An 18,972-nucleotide genomic window follows, 5' to 3' on the forward strand; every position below is an offset into this window, starting at 1 on the left:
TTTCTTCCAGTCCATTGTTTCTCATGATGTACTCTGCATAGAAGTTAAATAAGCAGGGTGACAATATACAACCTTGACGTACTCCTTTTCCTATTTGGAACCAGTCTGTTGTTCCATGTCCAGTTCTAACTGTTGCTTCCTGACCTGCATACAGATTTCTCAAGAGGCAGGTCAGGTGGTCTGTATTCCCATCTCTTTCAGAATTTTCCAGTTTATTGTGATCCACAAAGTCAAAGGCTTTGGCATAGTCAATAAAGCAGAAATAGATGTTTTTCTGGAACGCTCTTGATTTTTCCATGATCTAGCGGATGTGGGCAATTTGATCTCTGGTTCCTCTGCCTTTTCCAAAATCAGCTTGAACATCACGGAGTTCATGGTTCACGTATTGCTGAAGCCTGGCTTGGAGAATTTTGAGCATTACTTTACTAGCATGTGAGATGAGTGCAATTGTACGGCAGTTTGAGCATTCTTTGGCATTGCCTTTCTTTGGAATTAGAATGAAAACTGACTTTTTCCAGTCCTGTGGCCACTGCTGAGTTTTCCAAATTTGTTGGGATATTGAGTGCAGCACTTTCACAGCATTATCTTTCAGGATTTGAAACAGCTCAACTGGAATTCCATCACCTCCACTAGCTTTGTTCGTAGTGATGCTTTCTAAGGCCTACTTGACTTCACATTCCAAGATGTCTGGCTCTAGATTAGTGCTCACATCATCATGATTATCTGGGTCGTGAAGATCTTTTTTGTACAGTTTTTCCGTGTATTCTTGCCACCTCTTCTTAATATCTTCTGCTTCTGTTAGGTCCAGACCATTCCTGTCCTTTATTGAGCCCATCTTTGCATGAAGTGTTCCCTTGGTATCTCTAATTTTCTTGAAGTGATCTCTAGTCTTTCCCATTCTGTTCTTTTCCTCTATTTCTTTGCACTGATCACTGAAGAAGGCTTTCTTATCTCTTCTTGCTATTCTTTGGAACTCTGCATTCAGATGCTTATATCTTTTCTCCTTTGCTTTTCGCCCCTCTTCTTTTCACAGCTATTTGTAAGGCCTCCCAGACAGCCATTTTGCTTTTTTGCATTTCTTTTCCATGGGGATGGTCTTGATCCCTGTCTCCTATACAATGTCATGAACCTCATTCCACAGTTCATCAGGCACTCTATCTATCAGATCTAGGCCCTTAAATCTATTTCTCACTTCCACTGTATAATCATAAGGGATTTGATTTAGGTCATACCTGAATGGTCTAGTGGTTTTCCCTAACTTTCTTCAATTTGAGTCTGAATTTGGTACATTACTCCAAACATTTGAACTTCTTTTTCTCTCCCTGGTTTAATAGTATTTGTTAACATTGACATTTAAGTATGTCAGACAAAGCTAATATGAAGCATTCTAAATGAAGTGAAATATTATGTTACCATTAAAAGGCAAAGTGTGATACATGTATTTGCAGATGGGGCTGAAATCGAGCCCCAAACGGTTAATGGAAACTGGTGACTAACAGGAAGTCGTGAGCTTGTCTTACAGAATAGCATACAAGAGAACAGCTAATAAAAACCCTTCCACTTGTACCCTGCCTTCACTGGCCAAGCGTGCCTTAATTATTTTTTTAACTCCTTATCACCTTTATAAAAATGCCTCTGATTATGGGTCACAGAACAACGGGGTTTTCTATATTAGGTCCCTGTTAAAGTGTAACTAGAAAAAATTCTGTAACAATACAGTCATCCCTCAGTAACCATGGGGTTGGGGGTTGGTTCTAGGACCTCCTCTCTTTTCCCCTTCCCTTCCTCAGATGCCAAAATCCACAGGTACTCAGCTCCCTCAAATAAGATGGCATACATATGTTGTTGTTTAGTCGCTAAAGTCATATTTAACCCTTCTGTGACCCCAAGGACTATCGCTCACCAGGCTCCTCTGTCCATGGGATTTCCCAGGCAAGAATACTGGAGCAGGTGTTGCCATTTCTCCAGGGGATCTTCCTGAACCAGGAATCGAACCTGTGTCTCCTGCATTATTAGCAAGTGGATTCTTTACCACTGAGCCACCAGGGAAGTCTGACGTACTTATAAGATGGTAAAGCATATGCATCCTCCCGTATCTTTATCTAGATGGCCTAGGATGGCATCCCCAACATGTCACGCATATCCCTGCGAACTCTCATGCCTGCTCCTTACACGTTTCCCATGGCCCCGGGCCACACACACTTCCAAGGCCAGATTTTCAGAACATTCTCAAGCTCCCCTTTTTCCTTGCAGCCCTCTGTAAGAAGTCTGATGACCTTTTCCTTCCTCAGAAATCTGAGGTCACTTATCCATTATCCCATATACTTTATCCAGATTACCTTTATCTAGAATACTTAATACAGTGTAAGTGCTATGTAAATTACTGCTGGCATGTGGGAAGTTCAAGTTTTGCTGTCTGGAACATTCTGGAATTTTTTTTTTTCCTGAATGTTTTCAATCCATGATTGGTATAATCCACCAACGCAGAACTCACAGATCTGGAGGGCCAACTGCTATTTTGTTTTTTAAGGCATTCAACATACAGGATATTTAAGTTGCAAAAATATGGGAAATAGACTGTAATAATATGTACCTTCACACCTCTGTTAGATTTGACCCTTATACTGGTGATGGAATCCCCGTGTGAAACTTGGAAATTCAATTCTATCTAACCTTTCACAACATCCAGTTTACCCTGGTGCCCCTGAGATGTCACACACTTCCCTGCAGACTAACAAGCCTGCTCTGTACACACCTCCCAGGCCCCTGGGCCACACGTATTTCCAAGGCCAGATTTTCAGAACATGCTCAAGCTCCCCTTCTTCCCTGCAGTCCTCTGTAAGAAGTCTGGTAACCTCTCCTTCCTCTGAAATCTGAAGTCACTTATCCATCTCACTCCATTACCTCAGGGTGCTTACTTTCCAAGCATCTGCCTTTCTCCCCTACACTGCAAGCCGAGGAAGTCTCAGGCTTCCTTCACAGCTCCCCATGTCCCCCCACCTATGGTATCAACACAGTGACAGACACCAAACACAGGTTCCCCCGACATCTGCCGAGTGAGCAGCACTTACCACTTGATCCACCTTCTGATTATCGGCTGGTGACAGCAGCCACTCGATGTCCAGTGGGCCCTGGTCTTCTGGACCGAGGGTAAATTTGCATGGCAAATAAGCAGTTTCCCCTTTGGCCTTTTCAATCATCTGTTCAGGAGTAGTGATACTCAAACCTCTGGTGAAATCTAGAAAATGAAACACAAATGGACTGAGCATCTGCTCCAAGGCTGGCAGCACCCTCAGGACACCTCAGCTGTTCAGAGGGACCACAGGTGTGGGGGAAACAGGACTTTACTGGGGACCAGGGTAATGAAACTCCAACTCAGTGGTCCCAGTTTGTGTGTGTGCGCCTCTGTAGAAATAGAAATACTAATACACATCCTATTCAATACAATTTCATTTCAGAGCACTGGAAGCTTCTCAGTATTATTTGGAATAACAGTATTCTCACATGAGTTGGAAGAACCTAAGAGGATTTTTATTATCCAGGCAGATGTTTAAAACTGAACCTGGCTAGAGTCTCTGAAAGGTCAGTTACATCAGTCTAATTCAAGGCCACATTAATTCATGCTTCCCATGGTGTCAGAAACACACTTGGAATTCCTATTACTGGGCACATGCTGATGAATTCTGACACATTTTGTGTCCAGGCTTCTATAATTCCAAATTTTTATTAAATTTGATTTTGTGACTTTTATTGAAATCTTAAAAATATTTCTAAGCAATAAATTTTGATGACAATTCAAAAGGGGAAAAAATACTGTCAATTTATATAGTTTTAAACATACCAAAATGTTGACCTCAATATTATCTTTAACACACTTCTTACTTTATCTCTGCTTATTTCCCTTCTGAAAAAGTCAAAGTTATTACATAATTTTAAGAAGACATCTTAAAATTCTATAACTTATTTTCAAATTTGTAGCCTATGAAACTTCCACTTAGATTGCTGAGCTCATGTGCCCTAGAACCTGTGCTCCGCAACAGGAGAAACCACCTCAAGAGGCCAGCGTACTGCAACTAGAGAGGATCGCCCCCTGCTTGCTGCAACTAGAAAAACACCAGGAAGCAACAGAGATCCAGCACATCCAAAAATAATTTTAAAAAAACAACAACAAAAACTGGACACAGACTCTCTGCACAACTTCTCCTAAACGAGAAGCTGGCCTTGCTTCTGGCCAACAGCCTGTGGCCTGAGTCCTGCTGAGCCTCCCGCAGCCAGGCTTCGGGAGGTGTTGCTGCTCCCACTCTGGCCCACTAGGACCCCTGCCACCCGTCACCATGTGCATGACATAAGAGAGGGCTGAGGTGTGAGCACAACAGCTACCAGTGCCCAACACACGGCCACCCTGGAACACAGGCCCAGCCCCACACCTGCCACCTGCAGCCCCAGGACTGAGCCCCGACAGGACCGTGAACTAACACACGATCGTTGTTTTACAGCCTCTCAAGTTTGGGTTGGTTTGTTAAACAGCAAATATTAATGATACGCCATCCAAAATCTCTGCTGCTGCTGCTGCTGCTGCTGCTACTGCTACTAAGTCGCTTCAGTCGTGTCCAACTCTGTGTGACCCCATAGACGGCAGCCCACCAGGCTCCCCCGTCCCTGGGATTCTCCAGGCAAGAACACTGGAGTGGGTTGCCATTTCCTTCTCCAAAGCGTGAAAGTGAAGTCGCTCAGTTGTGTCCGACTCTTAGTGACCCCATGGACTGTAGGCTACCAGGCTCCTCTGTCCATGGGATTTGCCAGGCACGGACCGGAATGGGTTGCCATTGCCTTCTCCGCCAAAATCTCTGATTCAGCCCAAATGAACTACTTACCATCCCCCAAAGTCCATACTACCCCAATCTCCATTTCATGTACATATTTCTAGTTTAGATGGTATGATTTGATACTTATATGTATAATTACAACTAATTCTCCTGATTAATATTCAATTCTCTGAATGAATACTTTCTATCACTTCTAAGAACTCAGTTCCAGTCCTGCTTCATTCACTTAAGGCATTCTGCTACCTTTTCAGACTACAGTGATTTTTCTTTCTGTCTTCCTGGAATGCTCACAGTACTTTACTTGCTGCTATCTGTATTATCACTCGTTCAGCACTCAATGTATACTATTTTTTTATTTTCCCTTTTATAAACTTTACTGTGAAATTGACTCAGGCTCCATGGTTTTTGCCTCATCTTCCAGACATCAGTGAACTTATCTTCCCATACCACCTTGTATTTTTAAGAAAATTTTTAAAATGTATACCCTGATTCATTAGCTCCATCAGGGTTTGTGGAAATTGTGGCTTTTATCTCTTGCTGGGTTCCTTGCACACCAGAAAATAACTGGTGACTGGATTGTAAGTTTGATCAATTTTAGGAATGTTGAAAAAGAGCATTAATTTGTCAGAAGGTCCTGCTATTTGAAGATCTCCTATCTACAGCTACTATAACTGTTGCCTGCATCTAATTGGTCTGGAAATGAATACCATACAAATGATCTAAGATAGAGAATTCCATTTCAAATGAATCAAGACAGCTCAAAAATATGGAGGCAAGAATGAAATCTGCTATAGAAAAAATAATTAAAACCTCCTAGTTACTCTGTGCTTCAAGTTTTTATTTTATAAAAATCAAATTGAAAAGTCAAGAAGGCATCACTGAGACATCTAAACTGAGTAAAAGTTCCAATCCTCCTAATTCATGTTTTCAGCACTGACACTACCATCATTAGAATGAAATGTAACTTTGTTTTCATGATAGTATCATCCATTCTTTCCTGTTTGATACATAAAATTACTTCTCTTTCAAAGAGTATCTTAGAAAACAGTTACATGTATATAAAAGTGATCTGGATAGACAAATTGTTAGCAGTTATTTTTCACAACAGAGATTTAAGAAAGGTGAATTTTATAATGAGATTTCCTTAATATGTATATTGCTATAAGAAATTTTAAACAGACTTTTAAAGACTTGCAGTACTTTGTTTTCCAAAAATGTTTAAAACATTCAACTACTCTTCATTGTGTTGCACTAGAAAGGAATTAAAATCTCAGGATGGTACAAAACAGTTATTGGGTTTCCTAGCAACTCTGTAGGGGCCTCTCGGCATGGAGGCATAGTTTTTCAATATTGATGCATGCATCAGTCAAAAACCGTAGAAGACAAAGGCAGACACTTGGTCTCATGTTGCGTCTCTGGATATTCCTAATACTGCCCAATTCTATTTATGCAGCACATGAGGGATAGTTTAACTCGTAAACTACTTTCAAGTTCAAACATGATCTCTAAACTAAATCATGTAACAAACCTTCTTAACAATTTTACTCAACCTTATATTCAGAATGTGATGAAATATGTAGCACATGATCAACCCTAAGTGTTTGCAGAGTCTTGTTAGTAAGAGCTCAGTACTAGATTATGTAAATAAACTGGCTGAGTCATGTCCCTTTTTGGCAGTGACTGAAATAACATCTCCCGGTTTTCTGCTTGCTTTTTCTAATCTCCAAATTCCGAATTCCTGCCGTGCAGTGAGCAGGCTGAGCTCGGATTCCTTAACGCGTTCAGGCCTCTGTTATTTCTCCCATAGGCTAAGCCTGAGGTCTTCCCTGCACCCACTCTACTTCATTCTAACCATCTCCATGCTTCACCCAGAGTGTTCACTACACATTGCTTTTTAAACTGTATCACTGCCTGGTCTGAAAACCTCTGGTGGGTCCACGCTAGCTCAGATGCCTTTATTCTCCTCAGCACCCTTTATATCCAGGCACCTCCCCACCTTTAGCTGCTGCGTACCCCCACTCTGAGCACCCACACACTTTACAACACTGCCTTCCCTGCTTAAGCCCACCTTTTAGGGCAATCATGTTAGTTTGGTCTCAGGCCAGACCCTTCCCCAGAAAGCATTCTTTGTACCCAATTAAGGGGTTCCCTGGCGACTCAGTGATAAAGAATCTGCCTGCGATGCAGGTGACACAGGTTCGACCCCTGGGTTGGGAAGATTCCCTGGAAAAGGGGATGGCAACCTACAGTCTTCTTGCCTGGAGAATTCCATGGACAGAGAAGGACCTTGTGATCCCAAAGTCAAACATGACTGAGCAACTAAACAACAAGAGACTGAATCCAAAAACAGCAGTCCAGCAACTGACAACCCAATGCAGAGTCATACATGGCCAAAGCTCCTCGGCATGCACGCACTGCCTCAGAAGACACACAGTAAAGCAGCAGCCTCAGTAAAACAGGGTACGTGCTCGTGGTGGGGGGCTTATCGGTTGACTGACTGACTGGATAAGGCCTCCATCACAAGCACGTACCCTGTTTTACCAAGGCTGCTTCTTCACTGTCCCCACTCTGGTGTTCTTGCCTGGAGAATCCCAGGGATGGCAGGGCCTAGTGGGCTGCGGTCTAGGGGGTTGCACAGAGTCAGACACAGCTGAAGCGACTTAGCAGCAGCAGCAGCTTCTTTACTGTGCGTCCTCCTGCTGCAGTGCCTGCATGCTAAGGCGCTTCAGTCAGTTGTGTCCGACCCTGTGCGACCAGAAGGACCGTAGCCCCTCGGGCTCTTCTGTCCAGGCAAGAATACTACAGTGGGTTGCCATGCCCTCCTCCAAGGGATCTTCCAGACCCAGGGATCAAACCCGAGTCTCTTATGACTCCTGCACTGGAAGTGGGTTCTTTTCCACTAGTGACACTCAGGAAGTGCTCTTTTGCAGAGAATAAGCCAATTCTGACTCCATGTTGGAACTGTTTCTTTACTTGCTTTTGTTATTAATCATACAGAAGGGCCTGCCCCTAAGACTCCCGCCCCTCTAACTGCCTGTTAAACTAGAGTGCCTTTGTTCAGAACCCTGTCCACCTGCGCATGACAAGAAGGAAGAAATTAACACATGCCCTGCCTGAGGCTTACTATTCTAGGAGGTGTTTCCAAGATTAATGGCATTTTTACTTTGCTTCCTCATCTCTCCCCATCTCTGATCTATAAAAGAACCTGGTATCCACACCCCGATAAAATGGATATTTTGAGGAGCTAGCCTGCCATCCTCTGTCAGCCAGCTCCCTGAATGAAGTCTCTTCTTTGCCTCAACTCCTCCTGTCTTGGATTCATTGGCCTGTTATGCGGTGAACAGAGCAAACTTGGACTTGGTAACTTCCCACCCTACACCCTAGGTGAATAGTTCACATTTGACTTAGAAGCCAAAGCTTCTTGATTATCATTGATTTCCTTTAGCGGAGCAAAATTTCTAGTGCTTGGGTTAAAAATAAGGAAAAGAAAAGCTACGGCACAAGTATGTAGCTCCTTTGTGTAAGAGGAAGGAAACAGAATCTACCCAAATGAAAGACATTCCATTTCAAAGTAGTGAAGAAAAATTAACAAGGTGCGGCTAAAAGTCGGTGAAAATAAGTTAAGGTCTTTTTCTATCAAAGATGGAATCACAACAGTGAAGGCATTCTGGTCAAGGGCCAATCATCAAAGGAAATCAAAGACATCGGAGGAAGCACGGAAGGGGGAAGACAGAATTAAGTGCATACACTCTGTGGAGCATCTGCGTTTGCACACATTCCCCTTGTCTGCAAGGCCCACCTTCTCCCACTGGAAGCACCTGGCAGCCATTCCACGCCTCTCACCTGTGGCCTCCTCCCCCTCCCCCCATCCCCACAGGCAGTGCTAATTGCTTCCTGCTCGCAATTACACAACCTGCTTCTCTACTGCAGGCACAAACCAAGTTCCCACACTTAACTGAGGGCTTCTTCGAAGCCTCAGGGGTATAAAGAATCCATCTGCCAATCCAGGAGACTCTCGAGGCACAGCTTCCACCCCTGGGTCGGGAAGATAGCTTGGAGGAGGAAGTGACTCCCCACTTCAGTATTCTTGCCTGGGAAATCCCACGGACAGAGGGGCCTGGCAGGCTCGGACATGACTGAGCACGCACGCACACCCTTTAAGCACACACTTTTAGTTGCTTAACAGGGTCCCAGGGTTTCATCTCTGGAGGGCATGTTCCAAGCCTTATTCGACACACCCTGGACCTGCCTCAGAAGAAACTGCTTAGTTTAAGCGCAGAGCAGGAGTTCCCGGCAGAGTGAAGGTGATGGGGCTGTTTGCAAGAGGAATGCTGATGGGAGAAAAGATCATGACACCTTATGGGAAAGTCCTGGGAAGGAGGGCCATGGGCAGACTGTGTATCTAGCAGAGTAAAGGAAGAGCAAAGCCACTGGGGATGCATGGAGCTCAGAGGGAGCTGAGCAAGCCTGGCTGTATGCTAACAGGAGCAAAGACCGATGCCTATTGCTTTAATATTCACATCACAAGAAATATTAGCGGATGTGATAAGAAATTAATATGGATTCAACTGTATAGTTATGTTGCGTGTAAGTCACTTCAGTCGTGTCTGACGCTGCGACCCCACGGACTGTAGCCTGCCAGGCTCCTCTGTCCACAGGATTCTCCAGCTAAGAATACTGGCGTGGGCTGCCATGTTCTCCTGCAGGGGATCGACCCCATCCAGGGATCTCTTGCATCTCCCTCATTGACAGGTGGGTTCTTTACCACTCACACCACTTGGGAAGCCTGCAAATTTATGTTAACATGAAAGAAGTATGACATTAAAACTTTAATTTGTGAATATTCTAAAATCACAACCCTTGTGGCTCAGCCAGTAAAGAGTCCACCTGCAATGCGGGAGATCTGGGTTCCATCATTGGGTTGGGACGATCCCCTGGAGAAGTGAAAGGCTACCCACTCCAGTATTCTGGCTTAGAGAATTTCATGGACTGTATAGTCCACGGGGTCACAAAGAGTCAGACACGACTGAGTGACTTTCACTTCACTAAAATCACAACTAGGGATGAAGAAAAAGTTGCTTGTCTATCTTGCAACTCCCTCCAGAACAACATGAAGCAAAATGAGAAAAATGTTATATACTTATGCATGTTTTCTCAAAATATCTGGAGTCATTCCAAAGATACGAACAGAAAAGAGAAACTAGGAATAAAAATAAGAGTAATTTAACTTCATTTTCCAAAGGTCTGGCATAATTCTTTGGTTGCTTGAAAAGGGATATGTTATAATGATCTTAGTGTCAATTTTTATAAAGAATTTATTTGATATTGCCTTTTGTGAGAAATATTAAAGAATGTCATAAAGGTTACTATGTTAAATAGAGAACACATTCAGTTGTATTGCTTAGTTCAGAATATGGAGTTCAGGAACCTTACATATAAAAACACAGAAACACTGAAAAACGATTCATTAGGGCAATGTTAAAAAATAAACTGGGGAAATCAGGAAGTGGTATGTTTAAGAAGTTGATTGGGACAAGTATAATTTTTTTGTGTATGTCTGATTAACAAATACTACAAATCAGATGTCTGGGTTAGCAAGCAACTCACTGGGACGCTTTAAATCCTGTCTTAAATATTGCAAAAATGCAACTGCGAAGCTATTTAGACCCTTTCCTTGACCCTAAATCTAATCTGCCAATTTCCTTCTCACCAGGGAGCTGCTTTGGGATTAGCAATGTTAAAAGTCACCTAAATACTAAGCGTTTGTTTCTAGGAAAGAAAAAGAAAAACTTACTATATGTTAAGGGTAGTTAACTACTCCAACTAGGCCTTTAAACAAACATTGTTCAGGAAGAGGAAAAAAAGAAAAACACTGGAAGGTAGAAATTACCCTCTTTGCTGCCTAGTATGTATGTGAGTGTTAGTTATTCAGTCGTGTCCAACTCTCTGTGATCCCATGGACTTTAGTCCACCAGGCTCCTCTGTCCTTGGAATTATAGTTAATTCCCATGTGTTACTCAGTACAATGTGTTAATATGTACCATTGAGCTAAGAAAATAAAACAGAGTCAGATAAGTTAATAACAATGAGAAACAACATTAGGTATACTTATTTGCTTTTCTATGCTATTTTTTAAAAATCAACTCTCAGCTCCCCAACCCCAGCGAGTAATCATAAAGCAAGTGCCCAGAAAATAAACTGAGATGGAAATAGGGAAACCATCACCTTAACCATAAATAGTAATGAGCAGTGACTGAGTACCTATTAAGTGCCAGGGTGAGCTGCTCAGTCGTTTCTCACTCTTAGCAACCCCATGGACTGTAGCCCACCAAACTCCTTTGTCTGTGGAATTTTCCAGGCAAGAATACTGGAGTGTGTAGCCATTCCCCTCTCCAGGGGATCTTCCTGACCCAGGGATTGAACCCAGGTCTCCTGCAATGCTGGCAGATTCTTTACTGTCTGAGCCACCATGGGTGTTAGATTATGTGCCAGGCACTTCTCAAAATATTTTATACACATTAACTCCTTCAAGTCTCATAACAAATCTGAGGGCGTTACTACTATTATCTCAATTTTACAGTGACGAAACAGAGACGGTAAGAGGTACCTAAGCTACTAAGTGAGCAAGATACAAATCAAGGCAGACTGGCTCCCAAGCCACACTCACCCTGCAAGCAGAAGTCCATGAGCCAACAGCCCTGGACATTAAGAGATTTCCTTTTTTAAAAAAAATCACCACAAAATAATACAGTGAGTACATTATTAGACCCCCTTCCAGTCACTGTGGTGGAAGAAGGTTTGGAATTTTCGCTATTCCTCTCCTATACTAGATTTCCAAGAAGACAGCATTTTAGGTAGCACAAAGTTCAGGCGTATGGGCTGCCCTGTTTTTAAAACAAGAGATATACCAGACTAGGATCTGTTGTCAAGTTTGTCACACAAAAAACCTCTATCACTTTGGACATGTTGTTTCTCTGGGGCTCAAACATAAATTAAGGGTGTTAAACTGCATTATCTTTTTCAGATCTAAATATGTCCGAAGTTTAGACCATCAATTAAGCAACCAACCAACAAGAAGCCTTCCCCCAACACCCATCCCCTCCCTTCCCCGCACAACTCAATGCCAGTATTGACAGCTGTCTGGGCTTACCTCACGGCAAGTGAGCCATTTCTGAAATACGAGCAGGCTAAACTGTGCAAGCAGTTCTGCCTACAAGCAGCATGGGCTCTGAAGTCCGAGCTGTGCTATAATTCAAACCGAGGTTACCAATGCTTGCGTGCGTGCGTACTTAGTCACTCAGCTGTGTCCAACTCTTTGTGACCCCATGGACTGTAGCCCACCAGACTCCTCTGTTCATGGGATGTTCCAGGCAAGAATACTAGAGCAGGTTGCCATTTCCTACTCCAGGACATCTTCCTGACCCAGGGATCAAACCCAGGTCTCCTGCGTCGGCAGGCGGATTCTTCAGCACTGCACCATCTAGGAAGCCCTACCAAATGCTTAGGCAGGGCAAGTTTCTAGTCTTTTAAGTACTGATGTTTTCTACTATAAAGTGAGCATTAGCAGTAAGAACGCTTACTTCCACATAGAGATTAAATACAATAATGCATGTAAAGCTCTTAGGTATCATCCCTTCGATAAACAGTATCCAGTATGAAAACTTACTGTTGTCTTCCAAAACCCATCATTCCTACTAGGAAATGAACTCATGTAGTGTTGGGAAAGTATCTTTTATCCCTCACACTGAGCAGCACCTTAGATACAGAACTCAAAATCTGTTATGTAAATAAAGGACACAGCCTTGTATATACTAGATCTGGCAATCAGAACCTCACTGGCAACCTAGAACAAATATGATTTTTTTTTTTTTTAATTAAAGCCTTCAGGTTGGGGAGGGATATTCCTAACTACAGAAGTTGAGTATGTGAGCAGAGACAGAAACGACTGCTATTTTGAGGAACGTGGCTCTTAAGAGTAGGAGAAAAATAGCACTGTGATATGTCATCAAGGAAAGGTTGTTTTGAAGTGAGAAATATAGAGCATGTTTATAAAGTCAGAAGGAAAGGGGAATGGGAGGTTAAATACACAGAACACGCAGAGACTGAAGGAAACAATGAGACCTAGAAAAAAGGGATAAGATAATTTTAAATGAGATTCGAGGGAAGGACATTTCTTCTGCTGTAACAAAGGAGAGACATGGAGTATTTACCTAGAATATAAGAGGCACAAAAAAATGTGGATAGAGAATTCCAGAAAAACAGCTACTTCTGCTTTATTGACTATGCTAGAGCCTTTGACTGTGTGGATCACAACATACTGTGGAAAATTCTTAAAGAGATGACAATACCAGACTACCTAACCTGCCTCTTGAGAAACCTGTATGTAGGTCAAAAAGCAACAGTTAGAACCAGACATGGAACAACGGACTGGTTCCAAATTGGGAAAGGAGTACCTCAAGGCTGTATATTGTTATCCTGATTATTTAACTTACATGCAGAGTACATTATGAGAAACACTGGGCTGGATGAAACACAAGCTGGAATCAAGATTGCTGGGAAAAACATCAATAATCTCAGAAACGCGGATGACACCACCCTTTTGGCAGAAAGTGAAAAAGAACTAAAGAGCCTCTTGATGAAAGTGAAAGAGGAGAGTCAAAAAGTTGGCTTAAAGCTCAACATTCAGAAAACTAAGATCATGGCACCTGGTCCCATCACTTCATGGCAAATAAATGGGGAAACAATGGAAACAGTTACAGACTATTTTCTTGGGCTCCAAAATCACTGCAGATGCGACTGCAGCCATGAAACTAAAAGATGCTTGCTCCTTGGAAGAAAAGTTATGACAAACCTAGACAGCATATTAAAAAGCAGAGACATTACTTTGCCAATAAAGGTCCATAGTCAAGGCTATGGTTTTTCCAGTAGTCATGTATGGATTTGAGAACTGGACCATAAAGCTGAGCACCAAAGAATTGATGCTTTTGAACTGTGGTATTGGAGAAGACGCTTGAGAGTCCCCTGAACTGCAAGGAGATCAAACCAGTCAATCCTAAAGGAAATCAGTCCTGAATATTCATTGGAAGGACTGACGCTGAAGCTCCAATACTTTGGCCACCTGATAGGAAGAAGTGACTCATTTGAAAAGATCCTGATGCTAGGAAAGATTGAAGGCAGGAGGAGAAGGGGACAAGAGAGGAGGATGAGCTGGTTGGATGCCATCACTGACTGGACAGACATGAGTTTGAGCAAGATCTGGGAACTGGGGACGGACAGGGAGGCCTGGTGTGCTACAGTCCATGGGGTCCCAAAGAGCTAGACACAACTGAGTGACTGAATTGAGAGAGGCTTTTGGAGACTGGTTCAAATCTTTAATATATGAAAAGGAATGGGAGAAGAGTGGAAAGACAGCAGAATGGTACCATGAGTCCAACGGCGACGAGCTGATGGCTGATGAAGAGGAGCAAAGACATTTATCCCACTGTTTCTTGGTATGATAAATAACATTTATCATATGTTTTTTCTAATTTTATATCATAACATCATGTCATTTTTTTCTAGTTTATATATATTTGAAATTTGCCATAATAGCATTTAAAAAAGAAAACTGCAATGATGTGGCACTGTACACTCAGCAGAACAAACTGAAAAAAGGCAGTGATTTGGAGCAAGTCTCATCTCTATAGAAGGGAGTGTTAACTGGTACAATTAATTTTGGAAAACATTTGGGAGCATCACCTAAAGCTAAACAGGTGTGTAATCAAGACCCCAGAAATGCCATTCATAGTTACCGTGTGCACTGAAACACGTGGCTGGGGACGGCATAGCCACATTTTTCATGAGAACAGAAAACCAGAGGAGAAACATGTCTATCAACAGTAGAATGGGCAAATCAACTGTGGTAGTCACATGACAGAATGCCATATGGCAAAGCGAATGAATAAACCAGAGCTATCCAACAGAAGCAATTGTACCAACGTGACAGGAAGCCAAGCTCAGGCAGAAAAGCATGCACTGTATAATTCTGTGTATACAGTGTCGCCGCCAATCTATGCTGTTAGAAAGCAGAAGACAGGGGCGGAAATGACTGCAGGGCGCACAAGGGGACTTTTGATGGTGGGTTTTGTTCTGTCTCTTGACCTGGATGATAATTGTATAGATGTGTCTGCTTTGTGATTATGCTCTCTCACTGGTAAATAATGCTCTAAACTGCACGCTTTTCCGGCTCCCCTGGTGGCTCAGACAGTAAAGAATCCGCCAGCAATGTGGGAGACCCGAGTTCAATGGCAACCCACTCCAATATTCTTGCCTGCAGAAGCCCCATGGACAGAGGAGACTGGTGAGCTATAGTGCATGGGGTCACAAAGAGTTGGACATGACTGAGTGACTAAGCACAGCACAGCACGCTTTTCTACAAGCGAAAGAAAAGAGAGAAAGTGAAGTTGTTCAGTCGTATCCGACTCTTTGCGACCCCATGAACTGTAGCCTACCAGGGTTCTCTGTCCATGGGATTTTCCAGGCAAGAATACTGGAGTGGTTGCCACTGCCCTTCTCCAGGGGATCTTCCCAACCCAGGGATCGAACCCGAGTCTCCCACATTGCAGGCAGACGCTTTACTGTCTGAGCCAGCAGGGAAATCAAAGGTTTATTTTAAAACGAATTTTAAAAGGTGAAGGAATTAAAGCAGAAAACTTGTCTTTATTTTGTCTTTGTTAAAAAAACATGATGTTCTGGTAATTCCCTGGTGGTCTAGTGGTTAGGACTTGGCGAGCTTGCTACCACTCCTGGTCAGGGAACTAAGATCCAATAAGCCTCGCTGTGGGCTCCACCCTTTATATTTCTGATGCTTTATAAAAATGTACATTAAAAAAAAAACAAAACTGTAGCCAAGTGGACAGTAAGAACAGTGGGCTGAAGGGCTGGCATACAAGGTGAAGGGGGAAATGGTTTGGAGAAGCAGTGGGTCCTCGAGAGAATAATCAGAAAACCATATGGCTTTTACATCACACAGCACATCTGCCCTAATCTGTACCTGTTTTTCTTTATTTATTCATTTACTTATCTACTCATTTATGGTTTTATTTATTTTATTCAGGATTAAATGCCAGTCACCCTCCTCCAGACTGAAGCTTGCCCACAGTATTGGAATGACATCTTCCTCCTGTCTCCAAAAGAATCTACTGCCAGACCTAACCCACATGTACATATTATTTATTCCCCCAAACTTCTTCTATGGCGATTGCAGTCCTGTATGAGAAACTGAATATGGAACTTATAAATCAGGAGCAGTTAAAGCACAAATTACAATGTAAAGCCAAACGGGGGGGTTAGGAATGTGAGCACACAGACTGTATCTGTGGAACTGGACTGCGACCCACTCCTTCCTCCTCTCCTCAAGGGCACACAAACAGACTCATCTAAGGAAAGAACTCAAATTTCATTTCTTGATTAAAATTAAGTGTCAGCCTTTTTCAATCTATGTAGTATACTACTTTCCTCATGTTCTTTAATACAGAGATGCTAATTTCAGAATTCTCTGGCAAAACAAATGCAAATTGGGTATTTTGCATTATGGGTTAAGCAGATCCGTTGCCATGGTGAATATTTTCATCACCTTCAGAGAATAGTATGTATCGCTCCATTTTAAGAAATCTGCCTTTGCCTTCTTGTTCAAAAAACCCTCAGGCTCTCTTTTCTTCCTTTAATTAACATGAAAGAGGAAAAAGTGAGTACATGGCGAAAACAACAACAACAAAAAACTCCAGTGAAGTGTCTTAGAGAGATCACAGAAAATAAAAAAGCAAAGAGATTATAGCAAAACAAGAAAATAAACTGATCTTGTGAAAAACCGTGAAGTTAGTAAGGAAAAGGTTACCAAAACAAAAAAAAATTCCTGTTGTAAGTATATTTAACTTGACTGCCTTAATCTTGGCATGATTTCCTTTCTAATATCCCAAAATGAATTCAAATTTCCCTAGCAACCATCACCAGGGACCACTCTATCCTTACTTTTGATATTTCCATAAATGCATTTATTTTCTTCATGGGCAAGCTAAAAATATTATTTTTCCCCTATATTTGGGTTTTGGCCTTATATCTAAAATACAAATGTATATAGCTATCAAATAAAGACAGTTTATATAATTCTCTAATGATTTGAAGAAACTAAATATGAAGTGAGACTTTTATTTAACTTGTTGCCAACAGGAATATTATGTGACACAAATATTTTAGATAAAATCTCATGACAGCAATTCCAAAGGCACTTCCCACTGAGAAAGCTGTTCTGATGGCACACCACACCCATGCTGTTTTAATCAGTAGCATGTTCTGAAACTAAATAATAGTGGAAGGTGACTGGAATTAAAGCTCCAGGTTCTAGACCTGTGCTAACCAGTGTGATAGCCACATCCGACTACTGAGCATATGAAATGTGGCTAGTGCAAACTGAGATGTGCTGCAGGAAAAATACAGACCAGATTTTGAAGACTTAGTATGAAAAAAAAAGTTATTGATATTCAGTTTGACCACATATAGAATTAATATTTTATATATACTGGGTTAAACAAAATTATATTTAAATTAATTTCAACCTTTTCCTTTTCACTTTTAAATGTGACTACCAGAACATTTTAAATGACATGTGTGGCTCGCATTATGTTTCTACTAGGACGGCACTGTCTGGACCAATGCCATAATTTATTGGACTCAGGCCTTGGCTTTATGACTTGATTCCTGTTAGGAAAAAAAAAAATAGAAAAAAAAAACAGTGTCCCTTCTACTCATAGGCTGTCAGGAGACTGGATTCAAATGAGATGCGTGTGAAATTGTCTTTAAAAACACAGTAAGATACTCTTCTAGCCCCGAGTCACCAGTTCCTTCTATAAGTCTCAGATTTCACGTTGTACAACCAAGTAGGTCAAAGAGTCTTCTCAATTCTTACTGTAGAACTATCCAGGGCACAAACACTTGAAAGTTTTTGTCTGGTTCATTAAAGAAAACCCCCCTGGGAATCGCCTGGTATTCAAGAGTTCAAAGCACTCTTCACTGGGGAGTCTGAGAGCTGAGGAGGGTCAACTCGAGTCACTCTAACAATTCAACAAAGATGTGGTGCAGCACATTTGATTTCACTGCATCTGCATATTATTCCTTGAGATTCCTTGAGAGCATTTTGATCGGTGTTTCCTCCTTTGGAGAAACCTATAAAACTCACACAGAACATACAGTGACACTATGGAGACGTGAAAAGGGAACCGTGATGAGCTCTGTTGTTGCTTCTCGAAATCTAAACACAGTTTTATTGATATTTTTTAGGAATAAATGAAACAAAGTTATTCCCACTCGAATCTGTAAAGTACCTTTGAAAGAATGGAAGTGATTTAATAGTCTCTAAAGAAAAGTGCATTGTCTCAGTATGTAAACACGGGTTAATGTGACTATTAATCCTTTTTCTCACCAACTATCACAGGACAAACTGAACTATGTCCCCGATCTCACACCCACTCTAAAAATAGGCTGTTACTGTCCCTTATCCTACCTCCTCTTGTTCAACAGAGCAGGCAATCATTTTTCTTCTCCCGGAATCCTGCCAATTAAAATGAACTGCAAATACTGCTGAGTCAAGCAAAGGCCTTTAAGGCTTAAACTTCAACTGGCTAACTCATTATTAGAAACCAGAAAGGGTGAGTCCACGAGGGGAGGGAAAGCCTACAACCAGTGGAAAAGGACTAAAGAGATAAAATGTCCCTTTAAGTCACCATCTCGCCGCTCAATGCAGAAACATGTTCAACTTCCTGCCCATGTTCTTCCGTGTGGAGACAGCAATGGAGTCAACATACTGAACACATTACAAAGAACACTGATAACAGGCTCCCAAGAGATCCCCAAACCAGGAACTACCAGCGTCCTGCCTGCACAGATCACTGTGCCAGGATGAGTGCCCCACCCTCTCACTCTCTGCCATTTGTACTTTCAGCCCCACTGAAGAAATTAGGTAGAAGATAAAGGAGCCAGAGCTAGAGAAGGTGACTGCTCTTTACTTCCACTTAGCATCACACTCTTAACAATCTAATTTCAAAATCAATCTAAATTATTCTACAACATTATTTTCTTTAGAAATGCAAGGTACTTCCGTGGTGGTGCAGTG

General features: G+C 42.1%; 1 protein-coding gene across 4 annotated transcripts in view; it reads right to left on the minus strand.

The window, feature by feature from the left end:
- Positions 1-18,972, minus strand: part of CXADR (CXADR Ig-like cell adhesion molecule) — a 69,445-nt gene that overhangs the window by 42,818 nt on the left and 7,655 nt on the right. For all 4 annotated transcript variants that reach the window (XM_012187131.5, XM_004002819.6, XM_042230085.2 and 1 more), the window contains exon 2: positions 3,072-3,238. In XM_012187131.5, the coding sequence (XP_012042521.2) occupies positions 3,072-3,238 (167 nt within the window). The remainder of the gene's footprint in view (positions 1-3,071; positions 3,239-18,972) is intronic.

The sequence above is a fragment of the Ovis aries genome, chromosome 1 (genome assembly GCF_016772045.2).
Source record: "Ovis aries strain OAR_USU_Benz2616 breed Rambouillet chromosome 1, ARS-UI_Ramb_v3.0, whole genome shotgun sequence".
Lineage (NCBI taxonomy): Eukaryota > Metazoa > Chordata > Mammalia > Artiodactyla > Bovidae > Ovis > Ovis aries.